This window comes from Dermacentor variabilis, chromosome 4 (genome assembly GCF_050947875.1).
Source record: "Dermacentor variabilis isolate Ectoservices chromosome 4, ASM5094787v1, whole genome shotgun sequence".
Classification (NCBI taxonomy): Eukaryota; Metazoa; Arthropoda; class Arachnida; order Ixodida; family Ixodidae; genus Dermacentor; species Dermacentor variabilis.
In genome coordinates, this window is record NC_134571.1 from 106,875,115 (window position 1) to 106,899,142 (window position 24,028).

At 45.3% G+C, this 24,028-nt stretch overlaps 1 protein-coding gene across 1 annotated transcript in view; it reads right to left on the bottom strand.

Moving 5' to 3' along the window:
* LOC142577871 (cytochrome P450 2C20-like) overlaps nucleotides 1-19,463 on the bottom strand; it is a 29,794-nt gene extending 10,331 nt beyond the window's left edge. Inside the window, exons 1-5 of the mRNA XM_075687303.1 lie at nucleotides 19,406-19,463; nucleotides 7,011-7,234; nucleotides 5,039-5,160; nucleotides 3,097-3,203; nucleotides 1,318-1,625 (exon numbers count right to left, since the gene is read on the bottom strand). Coding sequence (XP_075543418.1) covers nucleotides 1,318-1,625; nucleotides 3,097-3,203; nucleotides 5,039-5,160; nucleotides 7,011-7,234; nucleotides 19,406-19,408 — 764 coding nt within the window. The 5' untranslated portion in view covers nucleotides 19,409-19,463. The remainder of the gene's footprint in view (nucleotides 1-1,317; nucleotides 1,626-3,096; nucleotides 3,204-5,038; nucleotides 5,161-7,010; nucleotides 7,235-19,405) is intronic.
* Nucleotides 19,464-24,028: the final 4,565 nt, after the last annotated feature.

Consider the following 24,028-nt stretch of genomic DNA (forward strand, 5'->3'; position numbering starts at 1 on the left):
CTCCTTGCCCTTTCCTTCCGGCTCAAATTTTTTTTACGTGTGAAAGTCTTGCGGCATTAACAACGTGCCTTCAGGATTTATGTGAGGCAGGATCGCTGATATTGATCTCGTAGCATAGCACACACATAAAACGTTTTTTGTGACAGTAGTATGAAAACCTTAATACGTACGAGAGCCTAATTTATATGTGTATATGGCATTAGAGCGTACTACTGAACTGCAGCAATAGCGATCACGATCTTACGCCCCCGGCACAAGTGCAATAAATATTGTGCCAGTTGGTGAAGGAACACCGAAATATTAGAGCTCTAGCGTTGCCTGAAAGGCGCAAATACAGCTTGAATTCCTGAAGCTTGTGGCAAAAATATCCCACTAGTAGGTGCGAATGTGAGTTGGCCAAAATAGTACGTTTATCTACAGCGCACTTAATAACCCCGTTGTAACAATGGGATATAAATATAAAAATAAGATTCCAGACTCTAGAGCCTTGAATTTATGATTGTGCTAGCAGCTCCAATTTTGTGCAGACTTTCACATTTTCTTCTAACTCCCACTGATGAGTCAAATCAATTTCTTTCGCAAGTATTAAGAACGTTTAGCTTCCTAGCAATGGTATCATATCATTTATATTGTCCAAAACATCAGTATGTTCGAGCACTGCAGGGTTCCCTCTTCAGGTAGATGGAGAGAGAAAAGTTTGAGCAGGGAAATTCTGAATAACGTCTGTAGGAGAGCTCACATCATGGCTGCAACATATAACTGAGGCACTGTGAAATCGAGGCAATAAACTATGGACATAGTCAAGAATACGTGACGCCAAAGGTCACAGCAACTGTGAAGTAGTTGCAACGAGCGTGATGGGATAGGGGAATGCAGCGAGGAAAAACCTATCAGGTCGTTTACCTTGATTAGTATATCCACTTTTTACGCTAGCACTCATGCTCTCATAAACAGTCTTATCGGCGTGTATTTCTGTAACCGTAGTCGTCATTTCTATGCAGCAGGGGCTTATGACCATTCTTCCGTTATCCCTATTACAGGAAACTGCAACGTAGCTGACTTCACTTCTGGCAGACGCTCTAACCATCCTGCTATTTTAGCGTGGTACACTTCAGCTATCACGAGGTGCACTGAGGGTCTACCTGTGAAATATAGCTTTCAGTTTTACGCTAGACAACCCGATTCACTCGACGCATGAAAATAAAAGCAATTCTTTCGGTGATATCGATGCTGCAAAGAGGTGAACTAAGATTATTGCACACCAAGCGAGAAGATGCGGGCGCCGCTAGCAAAACTTAGCTAAATACCCCAAAGTACCTGACCACGGAGTTGATTGTCGATATATTATGGCGGCGCTTTGCGCTGACGGAGGTAGGCCAGAGAGGCTCGATCAGCATACGTCGCAGCCAAGCGGCGCGGTGTTCGACGGGCGCAGCTGCTGCCTGCAGCCGGAAACCTGACAGAGCCTCCTGCAGCGACGCGAAGTGCGGATCATCCAAATCGTAGCGGTATCCCAGGAGAAAGCGGCACATGGAGTTAATGTGGCTCCTGTGCCCGTACACAAAGCTCGACACAGGACGGCCATGATGCGAAGCCAAAGTGTCCGCTAGGTGCCTGGCTTCGAACTGAAAGATTGAATTAAAAAAAGGAAAGTGACGAAACTGGCAACGTGGTTCACACGTAAAAGAAGTAAAGTTTTAATAAACGTAGTGCACGTGTTGGGAAACAGCAGGAAGAACGCATGTACTCTCAACTGATGTTGCTCGAAAGATTCAAAAAAACTTATGCAACGCAAGTTTTTCTACCTCGATTTCAATAATTTCTTTAATCAGCTGTAGTGGCTGTTGAATGGGTAGATATTAGATCCAGAACTAAGCTTCAGTTCTTCATTCTGGCAGCTTCAACTCACGACGGCATTCCAAACACCTACACGACATGAATCTGTAACATTGTAACCTGTCATATTGATTCTATCACCTGCAAACCGCCTATTTTTTATCTGAAATACATGTTAAGACTGCTGCGAGATTTATTCTGATATTCTCACAGGTTTTTCAGATTTGGTTCATGTATGCTGTCATTTCTTTTTGCTTTTCTGATGCTATCAGATGAAAAGAACAAAGCGCATCAGCAGAGCGTGAGTGCAACTATTGAACAACGACCTTTTTGTTCAGAGCTGAGCCTTAGACAAAGTCAGATTTTATTTACACAAGAAACACAACAAATATTGTATTACCCACCGTAGTTGATAAGTGAACACGAGGTCGAAGGATAAAATTCCACCTGCGGCGGTCGCATTTCGATGTTTCCATGGGGGAAAATACCAAAGTCGTCCGTGAGCCGTGCATTAGGTGTATGTTTATGAACCCGAGGTGTTCCATTTTATTGCGTAGTCTCCTACTACATTGTGCCTCATAGTCAGGTAGTAGTTTTGGCGCGCAAAACCTCAGACCTACGCAAAACTAGGGACAAATAAAGGTCTAACGCGGACAGAACTCTCTATACGGCATAAATTTTATTCGACGTATGTCATCATATAATAGCTTTGTAAATTTTTTTCTCCTTTTCTAGTTTCCACCGTACATAAGCCTATGGTTGTAAAATGAAGTTGAAAGAAATGGTTGTCTCCTCTTTACGTTCTTGGGGGCTTTTTTGACCCTTGTTTAGCGAAGTTCGTTGACGGCCGTTATGATTGCCTTGGTACTAAATTGGAATTTTATACGGGCACTCGTTGCGTCAATGTAGGTGTACTGATGACACGCGACTATTTCGATTTGGTTAGTTTTATATTTCGCTGAAGACTGATGCAAAATAGGTTACAAATTACCACACCATAGGTAGCATTGATATTTGTCTTCAACCCTACTATGACACTTTCTTGGTTGAGATATTCGCCGTTGAACCTTACTCCTAGCCCATCCAAGTGTGTTAGCTTGATTGCTTCTCCTAAGTATGCAGTGACTAACCTCGCCGAGATCGGGTCTCCTTGTCTGACCCATTTTATATAGTCAACTCTCTGCTTTTTTTCGCGGAGATGCAAAGTAGCTGAGGAAGCTTAGCGAATCACTATTTGTTTTCAAATACATTGCCCCACACCTGTATGTGCTGGCGCATGACCTCGCTCCCGAGTCCAAGCTTCGCCAATGCTCGCATGGAAAAGTCCCTGTTTTCTTTCCATTGCTGTCCACTGAAGGTCGAAAAACCTGTGAAATAAAGTGTAAACAGCCTTGGAGGAAATTCGGTGGCATTGTGCTTCACTCGTATTGCAAAAGAAACTTGCCCAATGAATCGCATTGGAAGGTGTAATTCCGTGGAAATAATAGTCCTTGTTTCGTTGTATTCATATGTATACTTCCAGTTTGATAAACTGGAACATTAAACACTTGCGCGATAACTACTTGAATAAAATTAAGATCAGCTGAGGTAAAAAGCAGCTTGCAAACTAAGGAAGCCACTCACGGAGCAAGCACTCTGACGAGGAGAATTGTCTTCCTCAGGGCAGTGCAATGGCCTGACGAAAACAATTCTGCACATCAAAACATTTCCTCCTCCCTGGGAGCTTTCTTATTATCCCATTGTTGATCACTTCAAGTCTCGATTTTCTTGTGAACACATTCTGTCAAATCAGTTTGAGTAACTCCTGTTATTGGGGCTAGTATGATTTTGGTGGTCAAGAGGTAGAAAATAATAAAACATCATGTTGGCAGTAAAGATCCATGTGTGTAGCACATCCAGGCATCATGCCCATGCTAGAAACGTTGGAATAAACGAATTTGTTAATGTTTTACCTTCTAACATGAAACAACACGTATAAAGGAAGTTAAAGAGGGGTTCTACTGTCTTCACCATGTATCTATGCAAACATTCAAACGATTTTTTAATATTTACTCAAGAGTAGTATGTTTCCCTTAGGCTTTCCTAGTATTCCATAGGACCAGTGGAGGAAACATTAACATTCAGGTAAGAGTTAGTTTTAACGCTCCTGAAACAGCAGTACAAGAGTTTGAAGTAAAGTTCCAATTTATTAGTTGTTACTGAGGACTTGTCTAAAGATGTCAAAGATTTCCGGAGGTTTCCTTCTGTTCATCCGCTAGAGAATGCAAAGTTATTACTTTTCTTTTGACAGCCAATCCAATCAAAATTCGATGTCCACGTTTTTTCTTGACCTATATCTGGGGCGCTATAACGTAAAGCCATTCCAAACGTTTCTATTCTAATTCTGCAATCAGCCCTCCATGATCGTGGAAAAAATTTTCGGGCCACCCTCAACTTCGCCTGTCTTTCATGCGACTTTACGAAAACATCTCCTACATCGAACAAGGCGAGTAATTTATTGCTGTGTCAAAAGTTATCGACATATGTGTGCTGTTAGGACACTGAACCTCTTCATAATTAATAATGCTCCTTGACAGAAACGAGGGTCTGAAAATGGTGGAAATATATGGACGGTGGTCAGGATCGGGAATAACACATCATTGCTTCTTCTGCTACCACTGCCTGTTATATGGGCATAAGGCATGCCATGATAATGTTGAGACGCCAAGTGACCTAATCACTTCTTTTGGTGTAAACTATACGTCGAAGCAACTGTCGTATTTACGCAATTGGCCGGGGGGTGTTTGAGGCAGCCAGTTGCAATTGTTTGTTGCTAAGACAGTTTTACAAAAATCATAGAGAAATTAAGAAAAAGAACCTGCAATAAACAAACAACATTTACATGGTATTTCTTTCGCATAGCAAAAAAAATTAATCGCAAATTTTAGTCACATTTTACAGCACCTTTCTCTAAGTCTTCCTATATAACTAAGCATTCACCGATTGAATGGGTAAAATAAAACGGCCAATTCCACATTCAGTTTTCAGCCACGTTCGCTATCTGAAACGTTCTCTACTTATATACTGTTATTAAGTATGTCGTGGATTGTCTTGGAAACCAACGCATCAGTGACTATAAATGCGCACTACAATATGCGTCGTTGTGGTTATGTCTTACACATATTGCTGGCAGTATTTAGGCTGCTGTATATGTTTTTTTTACCTTTTTGGGCAGAGCTGAGACCCCATGTGGTGGGGCGGTCCTGAACCTCCGGTCTGGATAAAATGTCCTTGATTTGTTCGTTGTCGTTCAGGATCACGACATCCACAGAACCTTGTTTCAGGCTTCACGCCATATGCGAACCACACAAAAACACATGATGAGAGAAAACGATATCGGTAGTACATTTGTAATTGTTCAAATATTTCTACAGTGCAGGTGCACGCGTGTGCGGAAAAGTGAGAATGTCAATGTGCTAATGTAATGTTAGAATGGGGCTACTTTCTTACTTTGTGGCGTATCGTTGAAAGGCGTCTTTAAGTAATAATGGACTGCGAGACGATAGCGACAACAGTGTGCGGCGCTCGATCTTAAGAAAATTATTATGGGGCAGCTCGAAAGAAGCGACAATAAACTCATAAATGCACCCCACCCAAGAACTTCACATATAGCTTACTAAGGTGACTGTTTGGGCATGTTGGTAGGACATGCATGCAGCTTTTTGAGCCCAAAACGAGGACGAAGGAGAGGCTGAGGCACGGTGTCTGTGCGGTGTGTGCGGATGGTGTGGACGCTCTACACTGTAGCGGGGCCTCAGCACCGAAGGTACCTGTAAAGCGAGTCTTGTTCATCCTGAAGGGTAACAATCTGTGTGTTTTACCTGCTGACAAAGAGGCAGGTCTCGCGGTGCTATCTCATGGCCTTTTCAAAGAGAAAGCGTTAGAAGCAGTACAAAACGCTTTTGTACCACGCAAAAACCTGTCCATTTCTAAAGAAAAATCAAAGGCTAAAGAACTGTGTTGCAGGATAAAATTAGAGGGCGTGCTCAATTGTATAGGAGTGAGTAATAAAGATTGCCTCGATGTGTTTTTCAGTGTTAAAACACATAAGGGTGACACCTATTTCAGAGCTATCTTTTCTGAAGAGGGCACTTTGCAGAAGTCCATTGTCCTGTTTTTGCAACCATCACTTAGTCAGTTACGCATTGATGACCCCTTTCTTGTCAAGAACTGTGATGTCGTTCTGGAGCACCTGAGGTCATCGTCACACGAGAACCTCGGGGATTGTTCAATTGACATCGAGGATCTGCTTTATTCCTTACCCCAGTCTTGTCTACTGTGATGTGTACAGACTGAAAAGGATTGGCCAGCGGGCCAATGTAAAAGTTTTTTTTCCGCTCCCGATAAACTGCAATCTTTGTACAGATTGACCAGTGCGTGTACATCAAAGAGCCTGCTTGCAGAAAGACACATCAGTCAAAGTTCATTGAATGTGCAGGTTGAATAGTTTATATTCTACCTTTGAACTGCGGGTGCAACTATGTTGGTCAGCGCGGACGATGCCTTAATGACAGGCTACGGGAGCATCGCTAGAATGTGATAGAAATGAGGGCTTTCTTTTTGGATGTCCACTGCGGAAGTTGTATGCGTAATCAGGCAGACACCACAATAAGGTTACGTGTAAACCAGTGTATATTCATGCTCAATCGTAAGCAGAAATCGTAACCAGTTAACTCGGGAAATCATCCAAGTGGGATTGATTGACAGGTGTGATGATACCTGTGTGTCAAAACCATCCATCACCATTTCCAGCAAGGAGCGATCTTTCTTGCGCAGAGATAGGTATATTCTGCGCGCGGCGCACACGCGATGTCACAGATTCTGCTATAAATGTGGTCACTTGCTTCAATATAAAACAATGTTGTAAGTATGCGCTCGTGTGTCTCGTCCTCTCTTTCGTCCTCGTATTGTGCGCAAAAAGCTAAACTCACATGTAGCTACAGCATGTTGCGTGCTTAAGTGCATGAAGAGGGGGCACCAAACATGGTATATACATATATTGCATTGTGTTAAGTGCTAATGATTTTAAAAAATATATTATTTGACTACAGCAAGCATGTATTCATGTGTCAAAGGAAAACATTCCTTAAAAATCATAATTTGCCACCCTTAACAATATGTAAACAATACTTTACCCGACAATGGGACCGTATTTTTTCGACCATTGAAGGGACTGCTCTAAGGGAATGCGGCCAGATGAGAAGTTCAACTTTCCAAGCACAGGCCAACAAACTGGGCCTGGCGGTGCCTTGAGAGAGTGGTGCTTGGCTGAATGGCGCAGCAATGTCGCCAAAAGTGCCGCCAGCACCGACGTGATAGCCACGATGTACAGTGATGTTGTGCCGAAATCAGGCACGTCCTGGAAAGAAAGGAAAAGGGGGACATGCCTCAAATCCTAACGTCCGCGTGCACAGGGTGAGGATATTACCATATATATATATATATATATATATATATATATATATATATATATATATATATATATATATATGTGTAAGTGTGTATATGCATTATATCATAAGAATCCTACGACATGAAGGAATGCACAGGGCGAACATTATTTGTACATCTTATTCGAATTATATAAATGACAAATCAATGGCAATGAAAATGAATGAAAAAGAAACAGTCCGCACGTAGGATACGAACCCACGTCTACACATAACGCGTGCAATTTTTCTTACCGATTGAGCTACCGCGGCGCCATTTTTCCACCCAGTTTCTGGGGCACTTATTTTTGTCTACTATAACTAACCCTGGAAGTGTTAGCCAGCGCCACCACTCACAAGCAAGTTCTAGTAGGCACAGAGAAATACACCGCAAACTCGATGGCAAAACGGCGCCAGGGTAGCTCAATTAGTAAGAGCGCCACATGCGTAATGCATACACGTGGGTTCGAGTCGCACCAGCGGCCTGTTCCTTTCATCCACTTTCGTTCGAATTATTTATAATTTGTTTACTTCAAATGATAGGTACAAGTAATTTCTCCTATGCTGTCCTTCGTGTCTCTGTTGGCTTCTTATTATACCACTCATAAAAAATCGAGGTCCTCGGTTTTTTTCTTCTGGTACACACACACACACACACACACACACACACACACACACACACACATATATATATATATATATATATATATATATATATATATATATATATAGATATATATATATATATATATATATATTGTAATACCAAGACCGATCAAGTTGTCCAGCGCTGTTTTATTCCCAAAAAGGCAACGCCCCCAGCTCACGCGCGAAGAAGTAGAAGAACAGGGAAGCTGATGATGGCTATGTACAAATGAAAACGACGAAGTACGTTAATATTGCTTACACTAACTTCCCCCCGTCATGGAAGTGGCCAGCCTGGCCGCAGATTAGAGATTATCTAAACGGGGAGTGAAGGGCTTCATCCGCGAGACGTGAACAATTTCGGCATTCCGGCAGCGCCGGTCAGTGACAGAGTGTACTGGGCGGACGAGATAGTTCACTGCAGATGTTTGCTGCACAACGGTGTATGGGCCAATGTAGAGTGGAAGGAACTTCTCACAGAAGCCTGAGGTGCGGACTGGAATCCAAATTAGGACTTGGTCTCCAGGGTGAAAACGTAGGTCACGGCGTTTGTCGTCGCAATAACGCTTGCGCTCAGCTTGGGTAGCTTCTGTGCTTTGCCGGGCGACTTGACGGCAATGTGCAACTCGGGCAGCAAAATCTTCTGGAAGCGACGCGTTAGGCGAAGAAGGTGCGAAAAAGAGTTCTCTGTCGAATATGGTGGAAGGAGATCGTCCATACACAAGGAAGAAAGGGCTGTAGCCGGTAGTCCGTTGAATAGCAGTATTATATGCGAATGTCACAAAAGGAAGAATTTTATCCCAGTCCGTGTGGTCAGGACGGATGTTCATGGAAATCATGTCAGACAGCGTACGGTGGAAGCGCTCAGTAAGGCCATTGGTTTGCGGATGATAAGTAGAAGTAGATTTGTGGACGGTATATTAGTGGCCTGAAGAACTTCCTCAAGAACTCGTGAAATGAACGCCTTGCCACGGTCACTGAGAAGAACGCGAGGCCCCGTGGCGCAAGACGATGGCGCGCAAGAAAAATTCGGCGAGCTCAGAAGCGGTGCCGGATCGCAGAGGGGCAGTCTCGGCATATCTTGTTAAATGGTCGACCGAAGTGACAATCCAGCGATGACTGGAGGGTGTCAACGGCAAGGGACCATATAAATCAATGCCAACAAGTTCAAAAGGTGCGTCCGGGCAAGGGAGAGGTCGTAGTAAACCAGCAGGAGGCGATGTCGAGCGTTTGCGGTGCTGACATGACGCACAAGAGGCAATGTATTTGTCCACCGTTGTGGATAGGCCAGGCCAGAAGCAGCGGGTCTTTATGTGGTCGTAAGTCTTGTGGAAGCCTAAGTGGCCAGCCGATACGTCGTCGTGAATACCTCTAATACCCGCAAGCGAAGGCAGCGAGGTAGAACTGGTACCCACCGGTGACCTGTTGGGTGGTAAACGTAGCGGTGTAGCACACCACCTTGAAGGCGGGATTGTCGAAGTTGGCGTCGCAAGCGGCTGTTGGGTGGTTCGGCGAACCCACTAAGGTGATCCATGAAAGCTCGACAGTAGGAGTCGGCCCGCTGAAGCGAGACGAATCAGAGCGTGATGAAAGCGTAACTTGGTCCAGGGGCGTTATCGAGAGTTGGGTTGGTGAGGCAGGCGTAGCAGCGGAACGACGTGGTAGGGAAGACGACGGCGCGTTACCGGGAGAGAGTGAGAGAGGGCAGCAAGAGAATGCGTCTGCATCATGATGGCGTTTTCCAGACTTGTACGTTATAGTGAAGTCATATTCCTGCAAGCGCAGTATCCAGCGTCATAAGTGTTCTGACATGTTTATCATTGATGACAGCCAACACAGAGCATGATGGTTGGTGACGATGGTGAAGTGGCGGCGGCAAAGATATGGGCGAAATTTGTTAATCGACCAAACGACAGCCAGGCACTCTTGCTGTGTAATGGTGTAGTTCCGCTCAGCTGGAGAAAGTGTTCGGCTGGCATATGCTATGACTTGCTCTTCAGATGCTGTATTACGTTGCAGAAGTACAGCGCCAATACCTTGTGCGCTTGCGTCAGTATGGAGTATGGTGGGGGCTCGATTATCGAAGTGGCGAAGCACTGGTCCGGAAGTGAGATACCGCTTAAGAGCTTGAAAAGCCGACTCGCAGTCGCTAGTCCACGTGAAAGAGGCACCGGTAACCAGTAGCTTGTGTAGAGGAGCTGCTATTGCTCCGAAGTTGCGTATAAATCTACGAAAATATGACGCCAAGCCGAGGAAACTACGTAGATCTTTCTCTTGCTGGGGGCGAGGAAACTGGAGAACGGCACTAATCTTTTCGGGGTCAGGCTGGATGCCATCTTTTCAGACGACGTGACCCAATACTTTTATCGTCTTGCTTGCAAATTTGCATTTTTTGTATTGATCTGGAGACCATCATTCGCAAGGCACTTGAGAACTTCGTCTAATCGATGAAGATGTTGGCTGAAGTCAGACGAAGATATGACAATATCGTCCAGATAACAGACGTATGTCTTCCATTTTCTACCACGAATTACGTTGTCTATCATGCGCTCAAATGTGGCAGGAACATTACAAAGGCCAAAAGGCATCACGTTAAATTCACGTTAAGTTTGGCTCAACACAGGGGAACAGCTATCGAAACAGGCTTTGTGTTTTGCCAAGACCACCATTATGGCTTCGGACTGCGCGGCTGTAAGGTCAGAGTCAAGAACGGCTGGAGGAGGGAAAGAATCATCCAAACCTGAGGTTGGTGCTGGCGATGAAGAAGGGCAAAGCATGACTATAGAGATAGGTTGAGTGTCGGCGAGGGTTGCCACAGTCATCCCTTTGGGCAGCATCACAGGATCTGGGGTCGTGTTGCAAGCAGACAGAAGGGCGCGGCCGCGTGAAAACCGGACGAGACAGGTGGCAATGGGAATTCCGCGAGAAGTACAGCGGGAAGACGGGGCGACTAGGGCGTCTCCATCGGCGATCTGACTGGACGTTACGGCTACAACGTCTTCGTGACCAGGACGCAAGACGTAGTCTGCAGCGATGGCCAAGTTCACGAATGAAAGTGAAGAGTCCGCAACAGGTTCAAGCTCTGTATCCGTGATGTGGACAACTTCCTCTCTACATGAAATGACGGCTGAAGCAGAATGTAGGAAGTCCCAACCCAGTATATTTATTTATTTATTTATTTATTTATTGTACATACTTTCAAGGCCGGCAGGCACAACAGAAAGGAGTGGTAGGGTACATTATTATTTGCAGAACGAAAGAAAATTAACAAAAAATCGTGAAGGAACTATAAGACACTTTGAACAGCAAGCTTGAAATTGGTACTGTCACAAATGGTGACTAAGGAGGCGGGAAGGCGGTTCCATGCAGTGGCGGTTCTTGGAAAAAATGATGAATGGTATAAATTAGTGCGGCAAGTTGGCACTTCAACTTTGTGTTGATGATCGATGCGAGAGGAAATGTAACTGGGTCTGGTGAAGAGATTTTCTTTCAGGAAAGGATTGAGGTAGTATATTTTATGAAAAAGACAAAGGCGAGAATGCTTGCGACGTAGTGAAAGGTCAGGTAGATCTAATGTTTTTTTCATGGATGTTACGCTAGAATGACGTGAATAATTAGAGAGGATAAAGCGCACTGCACGGTTCTGAATGCTTTCAAGTGAATTAATGAGATTGGAATGAGCAGGGTCCCATATGGCACACGCATATTCTAATTTTGGACGGACGAGCGTTTTGAACATGGTAAGCTTTAGTGAGGTCGGAGCGGATGCAAAGTTACGTCTTAGATAACCTAATGTTCGGTTAGCATTGTTAGTGATATATTCAACATGCATGTTCCAGGAAAGATTGCTAGTAATATGCAGGCCAAGGTACTTATAAGAGCTAACAACCGACAGGACAGTACCATTAATAGAATAGGGGGGCGGATCAGAAGGGGTAGAGCGGCAGGAGACACGCAATGTTTGCATTTATTTGTGTTATGTTCATGGATACATGTTGGAAGGATGATAAACTCGATGTGGTGGCGTATGCCGTCAATGAGAACACGAGCAGTACACTGGCCGTCGGGGTGAATGAATGCATGATTAGCACCACGCAAAATAGGTCCAAGATAAGGCGTTTTTACTTTACGGAGCCGGGAACACAGATCACTCCGAAGGACAGAAACGGCGGCACCGGTATCGATGAGAGCTGACGCGGGAACACCTTCGACAGTCACAGAAAGCATGTTGGCCGGGCGAACATGCTGAAGACCAATAAGAAGCAGTTTCCCCTCAATAAACTGCAACAGTTAGATTTCCGAGTGCTGGTGGGCAAAATGGGAAGTGGGGTGAAGCGGCGATGTAGAGCGCCGGTAAGGCGATGGAGAACGACGTCTGGCCGAACGGGAACTATAAGGCAGATTGGGAGCAGCTGGAAGAGACTGAGAACGCTGTTGAGGGAACGAGTACGATCCGGGATAGTAGTCGTCTGATTGGCGAGTGCGGTCTCTTTCGTGCTCAGCATAGCCTCGTCTTTCATCCTGCTGGCGACGGCGGCAGAAGCGAGATATATGGCCGCGTATACCAGAGCAAACGCAAACCGGACGAGGGAGGTGGACGCCACTGAGAGTACGATGGCGCAGCAAGTGCTCTGGTTCCCATCGAAGCCAAATGGTCATAGGAAACGCCAGTAGGCACGGAAGTCACGGTAGGGGTGGGTAGCAAAACAACATCCGCGTAAGTAGGTGTTGAGCGCGCTACCGGAGCAAGATGCGTCGTGGGTGTAGTCATCGCTGTCAACTCCTGCTTTACGACCTCGCGCAAGTCGAAGGTGGGGGTCGGGGCGCAGGCAGCAGGTGGATGCCTTAGGTCTTGTAGTTGAAGCTCTTCGCGGATGATGGTGCGGATAAGAGCACGTAGATCTGGAGAATGGGGAACCTGAGGATTGCGGCTGTCATGTGGAGGACGAACAGACTGCAGCTCGCCGAGGCGTTGACACGTTGAAGGGATGTCTTGGACAGAAGCCGGATTTTGCACGATTAAGGCGTTGAACGCGACGGGCCCAATGCCTTTTAAGATGTGGCGAAGACGTTCCGCGTCTTAAAAGTGTCAGCGTCTCCACCGACACTATCATTGGCGTGGAATGTATAATTTTCTCCTTTTGGGCTGTTAAATACGAGGACGCGGGATCAAATCCGAACTACAGCGGCCACACTACGATGGGGGCGAACCCTCGAACCCCGGTGTAGTTAAATTTAGGTGCACGTTAAAGAACCCCAAGTAATCCGAATTATTCCGGATTCCCCCACTACGCGTGCCTCCAAATCAGATCGTGGCTTTGCTACCTGAAAATTTATAATTTATTTGTACTTAGTAAATACATTCCGTGCCTTCTTGAAATGTTAACGGAACACGTTTCGCCATACGCCTTGTCCGCTGCAGCCCTTACCATGTCCTGCCCGACCTTTTGACCGCGTTGGAATTGACCTATGTGGAGTACATCCGTGCTCTGCTGCTGGCAATCGCTGGATAATTGTAGCCCGACGCTCGAAAATAGCTGAACTCCCTGCGGCAGCTGCTCGGCAGCTAGCCTCCTTCATATCATGTCATTTACGTACGTTCTCTCGGTAAAGAAAACCATTCGCACTTGTCGAACCACTGTAATATATGCCATTGTGATCCGGTATTTTTTTTCACTGACCTTTTGTTTTCAGATAAAAGCAAACTAACACGTGAAATCACAGAAACATTTCATATCAAAAAGTGCGCTAAAAATGTATAAACCAACCATCGGGTGCAAACACTGAAAATGATTTTGCTTTTTAAGTACTGGTTGAACCTTCTTATCTGTTTTTAATCTGTTTCTGTTTTACTGGCCACTTTTGTTGCACATGCTAAGCACTGATAGATGGGGTATATATGTTCTGTATCTTTCCGAAAATAAAACAGTTGTGAGTAAGCGCTCGTGTGTTCCCCTTCCCTTTGTGCTTGTCAATTGTGCGCGCTCAATATTTTACTATGGATTCGTACCAACTCGCCAACTATCAGTTCTGCTGCAAGGATTGATTCCTTAGTGTTTTCATTAAACCATGTTGACATACACAACTGTTTCTTTAGTACTCTCAATATCCGTGTGTCCATTGGTGATAAAGGGATGAGTTGGACTTCTGCATCCTTATAGGCAGATTTTGCTAATGAGTCCGCTAGTTTGTTGCCTGCTATACCAGCATAGCCCGGGACCCACCGTGATATCACTTCCGGTTTCCTTTCATTAGCCTGAGTTAAACTGTTCAGTGCTGCGTATGTTATTCGCGCGTGTAGTTGGCTGCTATCAATATTTTCAAGACTTGCTAACGCCAATAATGAGTCCGTGCAAATTACCCACTTTGCTGGTGTCTCATATCTTTCGCTAAAATGAGCTGCTTGGAGAATTGCCTCTAATTCCGCTAATATTAATGACGACGTGTGTCCTAGTCGACAAGCGTACTCTACCTCTAAGGATGGTATACCATAAGCTGCAGTAACACGTTCTTTGATTACAGAACCATCCGTGTAGACGTGAATAGATTCCTGGCACTTGTCAAATAGGTGATGTAATGCCAATTGTTTTGCTGATTACGTGGAAACGTCACTTCTATGTTTAAGGCCTTCGATTGACGTTTCTGTTTTCGGCGCTTGCAGAAGCCATGGTGGGTCGGAGGTCAGAGGGCCAAAAAGGTGATCGTGGGAGTCGTGATTTATACTCTTGAAACAAGGCGTGTATTTGTGCACCCGGACGGGTCTCTATCAGAGAGAGAAGGGGGTGTGCAGAATGCTGGGTAGAAATTCTGAAGAGACGTCGGCATGTTTCCAGGCTCCCACAATTACCGTGAAATGCGGTTCCCCCCGCTTCTGCAATAGTGATTTGACTGGACGTAGCTTGCGGGACTCCTCGGCACACTCGTAAACTCCAAGCCTGCAATAGGTGCAGCCGATGGAGGGACGTCGCAGAGGATTAGTGCAGTATAGGGGCGCAGTAAGCAATTCTCTGACGCACAAGTGCTGAGTGGACGTGAAGCAGGTATGCAGTTGTTCCACCCCACTTCGTTCCTGGGATTCTGCGGAGAACATTTATAACACAACTAATTTGGTCCTCCCGGGCAATCAAATGAGTCCATCGAAGGTGGTGGTCTGAATTCACGCCGAGAAAACGATGTATCTGAACCAGCTCGATCTCATGGCGATCTGCTGAAAGAGCAAAATTTCTAACCTTTTTTTCTTGTGAAAGGCAGAACCTATGATTTGGCATAAGATATCGTCATGCCCCATTCTCTTAAGTAATCACCTATTGCGTTCAAAGATTCCTGCAACCGATGCTCGACAACTTCTAGAGACTTGTTCGATGTCCATATGCAAATGTCATAAGCATACACAGATATGTTTATGTCTCTTAGAAGTACTGCTGGTAAACTTGCTATTGCTCCATTGAAGAGAAGTGGACTTTATAGATTTCCTTACGGAACTCCTTTATTTATGATGTATTCGTCACTTTGGCCGTCATTTGCATTTATATATATCTTTCTGTCTTTCAAGAAGTTAGCGATGCATTTGAGGTCTCGGCCATGCACTCCGAGAGTTGCGAGTCCAAGCAGAAAGTGGAGGTGACTAACCGAGTCAAAGGCTTTCTTAATATCAATAAACACAGCAACAGCAATGTTCCCACAGCTAATCTCGTGGGCGTTACCAAACGTTACCAAATCAAAGATGCAGTCCATTGTTCATCTCCGCTTTCTGAAGCCAGCCATTTAATCTGGTAGTCAACTGCTGGATTATATCCACCACTGAAGTCTAATATAAATCGTCTTTTTTATCACCTTTGAAACACTGCTCGTTAAACTAACATGACGGAAGGAGTCAAGAGACACTGGCGTTTTGCCAGGTTTTATCAATGGGAATAAATTAGCGATCTTCCAACTCATAGGAGCATGTGCTTCCTCCCACATCTTGTTGAAGACGTGTAGGAAAGTGGACGTGCCTGTTGGGCCAAGGTTTATCAAGGTATAAGAGATATTGTTAGGACCATAGAACGACAGAAAGTTAAGCTAGTTGGTAAGGATTCATTATGCAAAATAGAAGTGGGGCGTGCAGACCGGACACAAGAGTAGAGAAGTGGAGAATTGGAGTAGAGAGTGGCGTTCGTGTTGTCCACTTCTCTACTCTTGTGTCTTGTCTGCACGCCCCACTTCTATTTTGCGTAACGTTAGGACCAGCCGCTGTTCTTTGGCGTGTCTTCGAGAGAGCGTGCTACAGTTATTTTAGAGAGAACAGAATATCCAACAGGGTATGAGGTAAATTACAAGCATTTTCAATCTGTTGCTGCAACGAAAAGATAGATTGATCTTGAATTGATGCAGGATTTGCGAAATTTACTAGGGTTGCGCAGAACCCGTTTGAAATTTCGCGTTCAAGTACCCCAAGAGCTGTAGCAAGGCTTTTGAAGGGAATACATAGGGATATCGGGTGGCCAAGGGCGTTTAATAATCTCCAAATTTTCTCCAAGGGAGTGAAGGGGGTAAGTGACGTACAGAGCTAACGCCACCGTTGCTGTCCCAGTTTTTGCATGTTCCGGTTAGATTACCTGTTAACAGCTTGACTTTCTTGATAATCTTCAAGCCGTCCATAACGACGAAACCATCGCTCTGCTTTCCGTCTAACGGCTCGGTGTCGTTCATAGTCTGCGTCGACACTGTTTTGTCCCTCCGGAGCAGTTGTGTATCGCGTAGCCCTAGAGTAATTTCTTAGTACCGATGGCATGAATCTGTCCGGGTGATTTACTTGGTTCAGTACCACATAATTATATTCTCGAAATAGTTGCCAATTAGTAAGCTTAGTTACTCTGGGAGATCTTACTGAATGCATAAGGAGGTGCGCTATGTGAATTGGATAGTGGTGACTACCCCGTGTCTCATAATTTGTGAACCATTTATTACCACGCGTAAGGTCAGGGTACGCTATAGTAATATCAAGACAAATAGCGTAAATGCAGCCTCTTAAAAAGGTTAGGGATCCATCAATGAGCACAGCAAGGCCGCATGAGTCTATAGCCTTTTCTAAAGACCTGCCTCTTCCATTAGTGTGGCTACTGCCCCAGGTAACGTTATGAGCATTGAAGTCCCCGCAGAATAGGACTGGTCCTTTAATCCTTTGAAAGAAATGCATGAAAGTTTACTCAGGAATGGGCAATGCTGGTTGCATGTAAACGCAAACAATGGTCACTAGCAGCTTTTAAACTGAACTTTACAGGCATCTAACTCCGGCACATCAGAGTCCGAGGAGAAGGGAAGACAGGAAGGTAGATTGCGTCTGACGAATAACATAGTTCGGCTAGGGTTCTGAGTTCGTGAAGATGAGTATATTACGTAGTTCGAAAGACGGAAATTACGGTTTACACCGGCTTCATTCTCTCCTTTGTGAGGAACGGATGTAATACCACGACACCATCAACGCCAAACTTTTCACTATTTTTTAAAAATTTTTATATGGCCACGAACCATCCTCCACTCTTCACCTGACTGTACCGTACCGCCCACACGCCTCCGACTTGAGTCCGGTTGCTGAAGTCTCCCAGAATGCCGAAGAACACCGTCAGCTGGCCCACTCATTCACGTCTGATACCTAAGAACTCCAGAATGTTCAGCGTGACAACGATCAGCATTTGCAGACCTTTGCCTTTGGCTCATTCGCCTCACTCTACCTACCGATCCACTCCCCTGTCCTCACTGCGGAGTTTTTTGCCACGTATCAGGACTCATACCACATCGATTGATGCTCTCCCTTCACATATTTCAAGTCGGTCAAGCCGTTCTCGTACAAGCCCTCTCTTGGTCACGAGAGAGTCCACGGTAGCTGCCTAAAGCAGTCTCACAATCTTCTCATTCTCTCATCACCTTCAGCTGCCAGGATGGTTCCCCTTCACCGCCTTACCGTAGTTCTTATAGGGAAGAGCCAAGACAATGAGCACTATATATATATATATATATATATATATATATATATATATATATATATATATATATATATATATATAGTTCTGGTACTGGTAAAATTCATCCTAAAGCGCATATAATTGTAATCATATGAGGGTGCATCAGATAGTCTTTCCCCCGATATTTTTAGCCAAATTATGGCGCTAAGTGTGAAGTCCACATATCCATTCCCAGCGGTGGACCTTTCATGAACCACCCTGATCTTATCTGCCGGTAACTCCGAGGCACGGCGCTGCTGCCGATTACTGAAGATGGCCGCTATGCTTCACACGTGAATGGTGTACGAGCAACGAAGTGTGATTTGTTTCCTAAGGAGCCTACGACGAACGCCCATCAAAATCAGCAGGGAAATGGAGCCCCCGTATGGGGAAAGGTTTCTCGCTTTTAGAAGTGTGAGGTGTTGGTGTTGCCAGTTTGCAAAAGGCCGTGAAGGCTTGCATGACAATGAGCGTTCGGGGGAGGCCGTGGACGTCGCATTCTACCGCAGGGTCATCTCAGTGTAGTGCTGTGATGGGACATATGTCGGGGACATACGGCTGTCAGGGACTATGTGGAAAAATATTGTAAAGTACATAGTACAGAAGTTATATGTGTAATTACCTGTACGTGCCTTATTTTGGCTAATAACACATACATGCAAAGACTTCGTGATTAACCCTCGTGTATCATTGGGATAATATTATAGCATTATTATATGAATCATGCCAAGCCGTACATGATGCAGAAGACCTGCAGAAAACGCAGTCAGCAGAACAGCTTGGCAAGGTTGCAGGCCCCTGCTTTGGCTCGCTTTCAGCAACGGAAACACAATCGTCTACCCATTTGGAGAAAAAAAATACTTCGTTGTTTCTGAATATGTATATGTTCATTGTCAGCACAATACAGAGTAATCTATACAAACTAATACAGGGTAATTCCGAATATGTGTTTTAAATTTGTTTAATAATGGGAGCGTATGGTAACTGAGTAACTTAATCAGGATTGCTAGATTTATTAATGTGACTTTAGGCAATAATTTGACAAGCAACTGACAATTTCATGAATACCCCAACCAAGAAATACTGGTTTCATCCAATGCAAGACTTAAGAGTCATCGTTGGACATCATCACGAAGTCCATAGACGAAAAAAAAAAACTTGCCACTGCAAATTTCTGCAGCATAATGAAGTTTGGCGTATTTTAGCCACAGCCCCGATACGGTACTTACGAAGGCCGCGAATGTAACGACCTTGAAGGCAACCCTCGGTGAAGTAACTCTTTACGCCTTGCTATCATGTGAACATGAAGCAGCCCAGATTACGGCATAATGAGGGTTTCGCAGCGTATTCTCGCGGTGATCCCGTGGCCGGATCCATCGAAGCCACCACTGTGTAACTGTGCTAATGCGGTTTTCCCATTGCGAACACCATATCATTCCCGCTACTACAGGCTGTCTCAGAATAAATACGTACCATTGTGTGCGATGAACAGCGGCAACTATTGTCAGCGTGGTACAAGCAGTGTCTCTCAGCGGATGAAGATAGCGAAAAAAATGGGATAGTGCAGCAGTTCACGCTACCTAGAATCGCGCCCAAGGTTGTCACGTTTGCGGCGACGAGGCGCGGGCTTTCGCTAGCAGCTGCTTTCATTTCCGCCGAGCATGGGTCAAAAAACTATGTGGGTGTGCATCGTAACGGCATATGCGAGAGAGTATTTGGGGCAAGAAGTTAGGGAGTCGCCATCTGTCGGAAGCGCCTCCCTAGCGCAGTATGAGGGATCACGGGGCGCGCTCCTCATAGGTTTCGCTTGCAGCGCTCAATAAAAACAGCACGCGGCAGCCCTCCAGGACATTCATGCAGGTACTCTCAAAACACGGGGGGTTTCTGACTGTCGATATAATATACTTGGGCAAACTGAAAGCACAGAATCTCTTTACCGAATACGTACAGTGAACGCCACTGCGCGTGATCGCAGCGATGAGTCTCCCGAACCGGTCTCTTTCGTGTACAGTAGGCAAACGCTGAGAGTAAACTATGTTAAATATGTTCTTATAGTGGGCTGTCTGTATAACCAAATGGGGCATAACAGAATGAAGCCTCAAATTAATGCAACGATCGCACGGGTTCGCAGCGACCGACTGCACGTCTGCATGCATGTCCGCGCACAATGTTTCATTTTCGCTGTAAGCGAGTTTGGCTCCGTGCCGTGAGCTTTAGGCCGCAACATATGAGCATTTCACAGTACTCTAGCAACCATTGTTGCATGGACGCTATTAGAACTGTTGAAAAATAATTTCGTTATAAAGACTTCGACGCCTACGTTGACTGTGATGTGCCGTCGCGACGATTCAATGTTTTCTTGTTTTCTAAATTCTTGGACAATTCAATATTCTCAAGTAGCGTCGCACTGTATGTTTATCGGTCTTCTCAGCACGCGATTTCCCTGTGCTTCTTTTTCGTAATCCAGTGCATTAAATCATAGCACAAACATGACCATGTGCCATGCTTTGTTTTCAATGTGCGTCTTACCGCTCCCTTTCCGTTCCAGCGAACTTGTGCATCAACAAGTTCATAGGCCAAACCGTCATTACATTAGCCGGGCAGTGGGTGCGGGCGAGCGTGTCAGTGCGCGTTTTCTGCTACTTACCGAACATCGCGCAGTGCCGGCGCCGTAGCAGAAATCTTCCTCGCGTTTGTGTTGCAGCTTACCCGAGTTGTAGCCGATGACTGCTTGCCGGTTCTAAGTTTCGCCAGCCAAGCTTCACGCAGCTCCTTGTCCTGCAGCTACTTGTGAATAAGGCTGACACCGGGCTCCGTTGCGTACGTCAGGCACTGCGGCACCGAGCAGTAGCCTACCATGCTGCACGCCTCCAAAGGCAGCCACTACCTAATATAGTTCTTTGAAATGCCAAGCAGACACCCAAGGTGGTAAACCCCCACCCCTTTATCAGTACCGCGGCGCCAGGTGGGACTTTAAAATTTCATTTCAGCTAGCTTCGGTGCTTTCGAAGAGGCCGATGCGGCCGCTGTGTCCACGTGATCCCTCGTGCCACGTCACGCCGACGGTGGTGCCAGCTTTTTCAGTGGTTGAGCTCGCCCCTAATACGGGATGCAAGTTAAGCAAACAAAGACTGTGACTAAGCACGTTACGGGTGATGCGAGAAACGGTAGATGTGTTGTTGCCGTTGTTGGGTTGAAAAGTTGACAGTCACGTTAGCGTACCCCAAAGCAGATGAAGGCGATAACCTACACGCTCACGAGACATTCAATAAGTTACGTGACATTCTCATTCTAATGCGTTTTTACTTCTTATCGCTTTCTCCCATCAGAAGTCGTGGGTTCTAGGGATTTAATGAATTCTGTCTTAATTAACTGTGCCCTAATTAACTTCGTCCTGACGCCAAAGCTCGTGGGTGTCACTCCTATTAAATCTCGTGGGTTTGGCCACCACTTGTCACTGGTGGCACCGCCAATTTGGGTGCCATTGAATTACGGTCCCCCAGGTTGGGTGTTCAAGTGGCTTAACTTGCCTTAATTGACACCAATGACCGTGAGTGACTCCCACCATCGGTCGTGTGTTCGAGTGCCTTAATTAACTCCATATTAATTACCGATACCTTCGTTAACTTCGTCCTAATTAACAGGAAAGGCCATGAGTGCTACCATCAATCGTAGCATCATCATTTTTTTGCCATTGAATTTTGATCCTACCAAAGATAGCGTGCTCGACTTCCACCAAATGCCATGCGTTTTAGGCGAACTATAAGTAACTGACACTAAAATGACTGCCTGAACAGGCTCCTAAAGGGCCCCTCACCAGGCCCCATAGCAAATTTTACTCATACGCTGGAAGTTCTTACGTGTCCTCTAGGGAGCGCTCTGCCGGAAGCATTTTTCAAATCGGCTCATTAATAGCCGATACAGAAATATTTCAGTACCGCGAACCTATGATTTCAGCAGGCGGGCTCCACCGCCAAGCAAGGCGCTCTCTCTACTCGCCCCGTGTAGCCTTCGCAAGCGAAATACATTCCCTGCATTCTCCCATACCGGACCTCGAGGATCGAGTGACGCCTACGTCACAGGCCCCGCGTTCATTTTTTTTCTGCTCGCTTTCTTTTTCCGGCACTTCACATTTCCGCAGATAAAGACGCACGCGAGCTGTTGTCTTGTTCGCGCAGCGCACGATTTTGCGTGTTCTGCACAAGGAAACATGTCTAGGGGTATAATTCAGTGCTACACGAATACTGAGGCAGAGCAAACCGATCGCATATCATTATCATGCTCTGGAACACGGTAGAAAATGGCATAGTTTCGATAACTGCTCACGTGACCACATGACCGTGGGAACAAGCAGACGAAGCGGAAGTACATCTCTCTTGCTTCGCTGAGAAGTAAAACAAAAAACATGCAGACATTCCGTTTGTGTTGGCAGGCTAGGCCTGTTGGTCCCGACGTGGGAGCGGCCCGCGACGTGCTAATACGCGTTCTGCAGGACTGTAAAATAAAATTCCGTTTGTGTGTTTTATTATTTATCTAAACTTCAATTCGTCAATTCAAGCAACAGATTGCACAGATAAAAGACGTTGCCTTGAATAATTCTAGAAGTCACGTGTCACCACGAGCGACGTCATATTGCGGACAACAAACAGGCAGGCGCAGCGGCGCGACTATGTCACCGTCCGGCTTGGAGCGCGGCGGCCGCGAGTGGAGAGGGAAATGGTGTTCGGATTGAAATTTCAGATCTTTCCGCACCGCGTAGTGATGTAATTCTTTGCAAACATGATTGTTATCGCGCACTATATGCTCTGTGTTAGTTAGCTAAACATGGCCAGACCTGACCAGGGCCCCTTTAACATCTTTAGTAGCTGGTGGTAAGCAAGCTTTTCCTGACTGAATGGCTGCTGTGTGACTATATTTCCACAAACGCTAAGTAAATGGTTATTCAACAAAGATAATATCCAATACTTTGTTTAGCAGACAGATAAAACAAACCGGATTTCAAGAGCTGGTCGTCGCGAAATATTTGGTTAGTTTAGATATGTGAAATTATAACATAGTTCATTTCCGAATACGAGTGGCTAGTGTTTAATATTCGACTCGTATTCAAAACTTAGAATATTCGCGCATCCCTAAGGTACATACAGACTAACACTCGCGAAGAGGTGCTGGTAGAATTCGCGGGAAGGAATAAGCTGCGAGTAGTGAATACCTTCTTCAGGAAGCGTTGGAACAAAATGTACACCCGGAAAAGCCCTAATTACGATCCCAGCACAGTGCAGGATGTAGAAGTGTTAGGTAAGGTAAAGAGCAGTGATCATAAGTTAGTGAGAGCTAGGATTCGATTTCAAGAGAGAAAGTGTTAAATTGGTCATGAAGAAAGAGGCAAACCTAGACGCAGTAGAAGTAAAAGCAGACTAATTAAGGTTGGCACTTGCAATCAAATATGCAGCCTTAGAACAGAGATATGAAGATGACATAGAGGCAATGAATGAAACCGTAACTAGGCTTGCTTCAGAAGCAGCGATTGAAGTGGGAGCTAAGGCACCAAGGTAACCAGTAGGTAAGATCTCCCAAGTAATAAAGAACCTAATAAAGAAACGAAAAAGAATGAAAGTGCCCAACACAAGAGATAGCTAGAATTCCGGGGAACTGTCAAAACTCATCAACAAGGAGAAAATAAGGGATATTCGAAATGATAACGTGAGAAAGACTGAGGAAGCCGTAAAAATGGACGCACCATGAAATCAGTGAGAAGGAAACTTAGCATAGGACGAACCAGGATGTATGCGCTGAAAGATAATCAGGGTAATATCATCAGCAATATCGAAGACATAATAAAAGCAGGGGAAGAGTTCTATACTGACTTATACAGTACCCAAAGTAGCCACGACACGTCCATTCGAAGTAGTAATGAACAGGATACAGAGGCTCCTTCTATAACTAGCGATGAAGTTATAAGGACCATGCAAGGCATAAAACGGGGAAAAGTGCAGGGCAAGATGAACTACTAGTCTATTTATTCAAAGATGGAGGAGTCATAATGCTTGAAAAAAGACGGCCCTTTATACGAACTGTCTATTGACTTCAAGGGTCCAA